Source organism: Conger conger, chromosome 3 (assembly GCF_963514075.1).
Source record: "Conger conger chromosome 3, fConCon1.1, whole genome shotgun sequence".
In the NCBI taxonomy this organism is placed as follows: domain Eukaryota; kingdom Metazoa; phylum Chordata; class Actinopteri; order Anguilliformes; family Congridae; genus Conger; species Conger conger.
Genome location: NC_083762.1, coordinates 18297420 through 18305984, shown reverse-complemented (window position 1 = coordinate 18305984; position 8565 = coordinate 18297420). Strand labels below are relative to the sequence as shown.

The 8565-nt window shown below is 38.8% G+C and overlaps 1 protein-coding gene across 2 annotated transcripts; it reads left to right on the top strand.

Annotated features, from left to right (window-relative positions):
• The first annotated feature begins 273 nt into the window (after positions 1-273).
• On the top strand, positions 274-8121 carry asgr1a (asialoglycoprotein receptor 1a). 2 transcript variants are annotated; one of them, XM_061236138.1, is made up of 9 exons: positions 274-405; positions 1806-1926; positions 2435-2554; positions 3022-3126; positions 3797-3868; positions 3993-4085; positions 5954-6105; positions 7297-7406; positions 7842-8121. In XM_061236138.1, exons 2-9 carry the CDS (start codon positions 1821-1823, stop codon positions 8002-8004), a joined length of 921 nt encoding a protein of 306 aa, XP_061092122.1. In that variant the 5' UTR covers positions 274-405; positions 1806-1820; the 3' UTR covers positions 8005-8121. The 2 variants fall into 2 exon arrangements, with proteins under 2 accessions (XP_061092122.1, XP_061092123.1); XM_061236139.1 differs by having other exon boundaries at positions 285-405; positions 1791-1926.
• The last annotated feature ends 444 nt before the right edge of the window (positions 8122-8565 follow it).

The window sequence follows — 8565 nt, the reverse complement described above, 5'->3', positions numbered from 1 at the left end:
ACTTTTTATGTTTTCTTAGCTTTCATGCAAAATGACTAACATACTGTAGGTACTTTGGCAAGTTGACTTTATTGTTATTAAAGAAACTACATTTATATTGGAGAACATCAGAAAGGGTTGGCACCCGTGTGATTTAGGTACAGAAAAAGGGACAATTTTCCTCTAACCTGCTTGAATTGTTAGAAAAGCAAATGCATGAACTCTTGTCCTGTTGACGTAACTGTAAGAGTAAATAAGGTTGATGTTTGCGGCTCAAAGTGCATGTAAAAATCACAATTCCCCCTCAGACAAATACAGTGGAAGTTGGTTTTCATGCTGGTGTTGCCTGGTACCTCGTGTCCAGACAGATCAAAAAGATATTCAGCAAATTCATCAAGAAACAAGTAATCTTCCACATCAGAACAGGTAAAGGGTCATATTTAAAATGATGGGCAGGTTTAAAAATAGTACATTTCAGTATAAGGCAAAAAGACTGAAATTTTCTTTACCCTTTATTTTCAAGAGGTGCACCAGCACCCACCTCAACCTAGTTAGAGTAAACCAAAGCTAACACTTGAACACCAGAGTTGCTAAACTCATTTCAAAATGTCTAGAATAGTACAATAATACATATGAGCACAATGTTGGAGAAAGCCATTTCTTCATTTATTGCTCTATCCTCATGAGACCCAGGAGAAAAAAACTTGAGTGTCCATATTGTCAAGAGAAATACAGTATAGGGTAGCCAAAATGCAATGTCCTTGTGTGAGGACACAGGGTCTCAGGAGGCTACACTTCACAGTGCAGCCAAAAAAAGATTTTTAAAATAATTGGAAAATGGTTAGCTTGTAATTTTCTCTCATTTTAAATGTCATTTCAATACATCACAAAAAAATGTAAAACTTTATGCCCACTGAAGGCTGTACATCAATCAACAGCTGATTGTTGAGCTATTTCCATATTTTATGCCCTCTTCCAATTTTGATGAATGGTGATGTTGTGTATATTTCTATATGCACTCATTAGTGTCATTTATAATGCTAAATGAATCACTGTTTCACTTTTTCATAAAAGTAAAAATTAAAAGCAGGAAAGGTTGCCGTTAAGGCATACATTGTTTTGCTTAATTGGATTTGCACAATCAGATATGTGTGTATGGGTGCTTTTGCCGCAGTTTGTGAAAATCAATTGCTGGATTACAGTAATAGTTTCTGTTAAATGACTGGCAATAGCTGGCTTTTCTTCTGGACAATGCACTGGAATAAAAAAGGAAGTAAAGGGAGGAAGTTTTCTGGTACAAGTGAAGTGAAACATTAGAAAATGTAGTTCTGAGAAATAATGGTATCCTTCATACAGAAAGAAATAATGAATTCAAAGGTACTTTTCAAATAAAACTATCTTCCATTTTCTGGAGTGTGTGTGTGGGTGGAATAACCTTCTTGAATATGACATGGCAGACATGTCATGACATCACAAAATGTTCCCTTTTGTCCCCTTTGTTTATTTGTTTAACAAAATGGTAAGTTTTGGGCTCCGCACAATCCCTTAGAATGCTATGACTAGAGTATAATTTCTTGACTCAATGAATGAACAGGAGTGTGCATATTTGCAATAAGACACAGTATGTATTCATGGTTGGTCAATGCACTCATATAACTCATGACTTTTAGTTAGAGGAGGGGTTATCCGAGCACTGTTTGTTGGCCACTGATCTGCCCTATAAAAGGAGAGGACAGAAAGGACTCATCGGGGCTGTTTGTTAACAGTGTGTTGATCTAGAGAACAAGACTCTACCATTTTCCATTTAACAGGAATCTCTCCAACAGATTTCAGCTGCATTAATGAATGGGGCAGGGGAACCAGTCAACAGAACAATTCTCAAAGAATACCAAGATGATATTGAAAACATGGATACAAATGAGGACAGGGCCTTCTGGAAAAAAGAAGGTTAGAAACAAAATTGTAAACATGGGTGTGGGAAGAGGAGACATGCATGAGGCTTATTCAGTTGTGCATTTATGAGTGTTCCCACCACACTCCCACAACTGTATATACAGTATGAATGTAAAAGGTGCCTGTCATATGTACAGATACCAATATGTACATGTACACATATTAAGTGCAGCTGAAAACAATTGTGCTGCTTAATGAAACAAAAAAACTATCTTTCTTTCAGTTGCTACACTATCTATACTTCCGCTACATTGGAATCACAGAAATATGTTTCTGAAAGAAAGTGATAGTTGAGCGATATGTGTTTCACCAAGGTAGCATTAAATTGATCAAAGAATACACCCAAGACAGTGATAATTTTACAAATGACTATTACTGTTATTACTGTTTTTAATTAAATCTGTACAAATGATTGCAAAACCCCATTTCCAGCAGACTTTTGAACAGTAGTGTACATACATTATGTACTGTATATGAGTATCTATGTGCATTTGTGTTTCAGAATCCTTTCCACGGCTGGGAATAAGACCCCCTGCTGGCAGATCTCTGTGGCACATTTGCATTGTCCTGTCAGTGTCCGCGATTCTGTTGTTTGCTCTCATTATCACTGTGGCTGTTAACAGTAAGTACACAGTACATGAGGTACTTATACACAGCTAGGCATAGGGATTTCTGTTTCACAACACTACAAATATGTTGTCAGCTCAGAACATATTTATATTTTCTGGGCATGTTTACGAGGCTTTAAAAGAAATGGAAAAAAATACCTCAGTATGTTCAATGTTTCAGAAAAGTAGAGGGTGATATCACCCAAACAATACATTGTCAGAATCATCACCTGTTAGTAAATAAATACTTTAACAATAATTAACAATAAATAAACACAAAAGCAAATTGTAGCAGATGTTGTCATTGGTGGAAAACAGTAACAACATTGCTTATCGATGTAAGATTCTATCCAATCCATTGACACTGTGGCTTTGTCACTTCCATATTCCAAAATAAATGACATAACAGTAGAAAGTATCTTACACTGCAGTTCTATACTTATACCACAGTTATTGACTCAGCTTTCATGTTCTTCTGTAGATGTGAAAGTGGACAGGAAGTTCACAGCTCTGGAGAAAACAGTGGCCAACCTCAGTGTCTCAGTGACCTCCGTCCATTCCAAAATCCAGATGGGCAAGGAAACTGGTGAGTCACCTGTGTCTGCCAGATAACCACTGTGAATTCCATACTGTGTTGGTGGATTGAGTTTGACACTGATAACATGCACATGCATTATCCATCCATTATCCTCACCCGCTTATCTTGAACAGGGTCACAGGGGGGCTGGAGCCTATCCCAGCATACATTGGGCAAAAGGCAGGAATACACCCTGGATAGGTCGCCAGTCCATCACAGGGCACACACACCATTCACTCACACACTCATACCCATGGGCAATTTAGAATCTCCGGAGTACCCAGAGGAAATTGTGGGATGTTTGATTTGTTGATGGGGGTTGGGTATTTGACAGAAGCTTCAATCAATGGACCTAAATCAATACATTTATATACTAGATGTTATTATTTGTAATTTTTTACAATCTTCTGGATCTATTGCTGCCAGAGGGGAGAGCAAGGAGAGGGATGTTGAGAAGGATAGGTGGGGGGAGTGAGAACACTTCATTCAGAAGAATTTCAGGATTATTGTTAGGTTTTCTGTTGTTATATTTCTTTATATTCTTATATTGTTTTTAAATATATGACGATTTATAATTTACAATGATTTATTTAGTACTGAGAGTGTCAGCCTGTTCAAAAGCAGCCAGCTTGTCTGAAACCAATGAAAGACTTACTGAGTCAATTGTTCTTTTCCTCAGGTGAAAATATCCACTTAGAGATCAACATGCTGAAAGATTCATTAAAAATAGCGGAGCAGCAGCTTGTTACTCGTACGTTCCATTTTAAATTCCTTCGGCTCACTGATCCCTACTCTTGTTGATTCCTTAATGAGGTTTAACTTTTTCCCCTTGCATTTATGTTTCTAGTGTTACTTACTCTTGCACTAAACTGTAGTCAACAGGGAATTGAAGAGAATGGATGCACTGGCAACTCTGACAACTGAAATTTCCCAGATGAAGTGCACCCTGGAAAAAATTAGAAGAAATGGTAGGTTCCTGCGTTCTACAATTACCCAGTATTACATTGTATCAAAAATATTTTCTTTATTGAGGTTTAGTGATTAACCACATTACCGCTGGGCTAAAATCCAGCCTGATCTAAATTTCAGAATTTCTAGGTATTGGCCCCCCTTTTGCTTGAATGGTAACGTGCACGGAAGCTGGCATGGACAAAACCTGATGATCCGTGTTATCCCTGAATTATTTGACAATGTTCCAAACAGCATCTTGTGATGTTACTAAATACTTCGGTTTTGTCAGTCTTCAAGTATACCCATAAATATTTAATGGGGTTGAGGTCAGGTGATTATAGATTGTGCAGCACTCCTTTCTCCTCTTTGGTCTTAAAAAAACCCCATGATTTTCAGTGTGGTCTCAGACTTTTGGACCCCACTGTATATCCAAGGCATCTTGCATCAAAAATAATTGATCCATGATAGAGCATACAGGCCATGATTGTTCAATAATCATTTCCAAAACATTTATAAGCCTGTTCGATAAAGCCTTTGACAGAATTTTATACGAGTGCAGAGAAGTGTAACACAGCTCTCAGGTCTTTGGCAAAGTCACTACCCCTTCTTAGGTAATAAGGAGAGTGCTGAATGTTGTATTGTGGTGTTCCTGCTTCAGCATCCAAAGTAACCCTTTGTGCCATTCAATCCGGCAAAGTCAGAGTAGTGTATGCCTACCTCTGGAGCAAGCACACGTACCTTGTTTGTGTTAATGAATCCCTAGGGGCTTAACGGTGTGCTCCTCTCCATGGTACATGGCTGAACTGGAAAAACAAAAAGCGGAGCAGCTGGGGTTGCTTTGTGCATGTTGGATGCTCACTCTCTCTCAACGGTCTTAACACATCACTGTGAGATACGGAGATCACATAATGGGTAAAAATAAACAAGACTTACAGTAACATTATTTCATTGATTGACATGCTATGCTATATTCACAATGCTATTTTGTTCATGTGTATGTATAACCTGATGCATTGAGTATTTACCTGATGGTCATGAGTATTTATGTCTCCTGTAGTGTACTGTAGTTCTCTCTCTCATTCTCTCTATCTTTTTCTCACACTGATGACAGATTTTATGTTCAGTATCTTCCATAATCAGTTTAGAGCCTATTTTACAAGACAATACCCTGGTGTAAAATCCAGCGATGGCCAGCTTGAAATTACCAAATATCTGCGGTATTGATACTGTTATATTCCCAATAACAGAGCAAAAAAATACTCAGTTAGCACTTTATTAGGTACTTATTTAGACGTATTGGTCTTCTGCTGCTGTCACCTATCCACTTAAGAGGTTTGATATCTTGTGTGTTCAGAGATACTCTTCTGCATACCACTGCTGCAATGCCTGGTTATTTGTGTTATTGTCATCTTCCTGTCTACTTCAACCAGTCTGGCCCTTCTCCTCTGATCTCTCTCATTAACAACACATTTTTGCCTGGATGTTTTTTTGTTTTAGGCACCATTCTCTGCAAAGACTGTTGTGTGTGTAAATCACAGGAGACCAGCAGTTTCTGAGATACTCAAACCACCCTGTCTCGCACCAACAGTCACTCCACGTTCAAAGTCACTTAGATCACATTTCTTCCCCATTCTGACATTTGGTCTGACAGCTGAACCTCTTGACCACGTCTGCATGCCTTCATGCATTTAGTTGCTGCCACATGATTGGCTGCTTAAATATTAGCATTAACAAACTGGTGTCCAGGTCTACCTAATAACTTGCTCACTCAGTGTTTATCAGTTCAGCTTGTCATTCCGGTTGTATGCCAAAAGGATTAGTGCTTTGGCCATCCTGCATTGTTGACCCCACTCTCAGCTCGCAATTTGACCGGTTGTGTTCTCAGTCACTGGTGCAGGTTGCTGTCCCGTCAACTGGCAGTTCTACGGCTCCAGCTGCTTCTTCTTCTCTGAAGATGGAATGTCTTGGGATTCCGCCCGTGACTACTGTAGCAGCAAGAGTTCTTCACTGGTCATCTTGAAGGATGAGGAAAAATGGGTATGTGATAAAATTGGAGTAGGGAACAAGTAGGAGAGAAATGGTGCGTAGTCTGATGTGGCATCAAATACCTCTGCCTTTGTAACTATGTTACAGTCCGTAAGTATTTGGACAGAAACAAAATATTTGTTATTTTGGCTTGGCACTCCAGCACATTGCATTTGAAATTAAACAATATGTATTATGGAGTATTTACAAATGAATTGTTCAGCAACATAGCCAAAACACAAATCAACTATTTGGCACATTGTTAAGAAGTAGAACCACAGAAGACCACAAGATACAAACTACTGGTAAGCCTCAAGAACAGAATGGCTAGACTTTCCCAAAATTGTGCATTCATGAACTGTTGAGTTCTTTTAAAATGTCATAGATGAGCATTAACCTGTACCAAAGTGATAGAGAGAAAAGGTGTGCAACTGCTTGTGATCCAAAGCATACCAACTCAATGTAGAAACATCGTAGTGCAATGCCTTGACATGTATGGCTGCCACAAGAGCTGGCCCACTTATCACTATTGATGATGCGACTGCTGACAGCAGCAGCAGGATGAATTCTGAAGTGTAGCTACAGAAACATCTTATCTTCTCAGATTCAACCAAATGCTTAAAATTAATTGGATGGCACTTCACTTTGCAGCAGGACAAATGACCAAAACACACAAATGAACTTTTCAGGGCTATAAAATAGAATGTTCTTGACTGGCCATGTCAATCATTAGACCTGTTGAAACATGCGTTTCACTTGCTGAAGAAAAGACCTGAAACAATCAGGAACTGAAGATGGTCACAATACAGGCCTGGCAGAGCATAACCAGGGAAGATACCCAGTGTCTGGTGATGTCTATAGGCCATAGAATTTGCCATTGAATGCAAAGGGTTTCCAATCACATGTTAAATATGATTATTTATTTAAGATTATGCAAATTATTCCAATTAATTTTGGTCGCATTAGAAAGGGGGGACAATTAAGGGCTGTAATTCCTATATGGATCATTGGTATGGTATGTCACTGGTATTGGGTGGTCAGTAAAGTGTGTCATTGTCCAAATACTTATGGACTGTATTTGGCATGTATTCCTGTAACAGCAGTTCATTTGTTTTTATGGTGTGTATAAAACAGCTCCTCAAATGAGACAATGACTGGCTGTATCTCCAACTGCCATGTATTCTATCCCTCTGACTGTGACAGAATTGGGTAGCCCAGAGGACCATGCCAAGATACTACTGGATTGGACTTACAGATGAGAGGACGGGACAGTGGGAGTGGGTGGATGGCACACCGTACTTCATGAACAGGAGGTGATTGTTCTGGTCGTACCATTGTCCTCTGCATTCCCCCATTTTACAGATTCCTCCACTTTCCATTGCTCAGAACCATGCAACATACCTTTATTAGTTCAAGTATGAACTCATTTATCAGTGATTTGTTCTATGAAATCTAGGCTTTCTAAGTGCAGACCACATCTACCTACAAGGCAGTGTGTATAAGTTGCAAGCTGCTCCTTATTCTGTAATGATTTCTGGTTTGTAAAATACTCAGGGATTACCAATGTGGTTTATTCTGCTGCATTGTTCAACACATAAATAGCAGCTGCATCAAGATCAAATCATATTGCTTGTCATATTTTCATCGTATCTTCTTTTTTTGAGATGTTTGACCATGTAAGTAACACTTCAGTCTGTCAGTCAAAATCCCATAGTAGCTTGCTCATCGCCACAAATGGTTAATTGCAGGCAGTGGAAACCTGGCCAACCAGATGACTGGACACAGCATGGTTTAGGGGGAGGTGAAGACTGTGCCCACCTGCATAATGATGGAAAGCTCAATGATGACCACTGCACCCGTGGTTATCGCTTTGTATGTGAATCCTCTGTGATGGCACAACCTGCAGCATGAACAAGGCCCTCGCATTGAGGAAAAATAAAACCTGAAAAACTCAGATTGTTGTGAATCTGTAGCCTCTGCTAAGCTAAGCAGATGGTGTATGAGGGGAATAAAAGTAGGTTTTCTCTTCTGATCACAATCCAGGTAATGTTCCAAGTCAGTACAAAATTTAACATAGATCTGGAATGGATTTAGAGCCAGGACAGTGGCATTTGGTCCATTTTAATAACAAAATAAGCTCCCATTATTCTCATCTTCTGTGCTAGATTTGTACTTCCCCATTTTCAAATCTTCCTCTCTTTAAAACTGCCATTTCACAATAATGGGCATAATCTGACTGAAAGCTTGAGGTTTCATCATTTTTTGGTCTATAGAGAAATTAGTATCATACAAATAGAGTAACAAACACACAGTGAAGGGTGGGACTGCTCAATCAGAGTATAATATCACTTTAATCAGAGGTCAATAATTATCCAATTCAATCTAAACTTGCAACAGTAGCATTGTTGAATGATGTATGGATTTATTTGGACTGCAAAACAGAATATATTTGTACATTCTTGGTCATGTTTG

Coding starts and splice junctions, on each gene's coding strand:
- asgr1a (XM_061236138.1), top strand. CDS start 1,821: ATGAATGGGGCAGGGGAACCAGTCAACAGAACAATTCTCAAAGAATAC. Junction 3,127..3,796: donor CCAGATGGGCAAGGAAACTG/GTGAGTCACCTG, acceptor TCTTTTCCTCAG/GTGAAAATATCCACTTAGAG. Junction 7,407..7,841: donor CCGTACTTCATGAACAGGAG/GTGATTGTTCTG, acceptor GGTTAATTGCAG/GCAGTGGAAACCTGGCCAAC.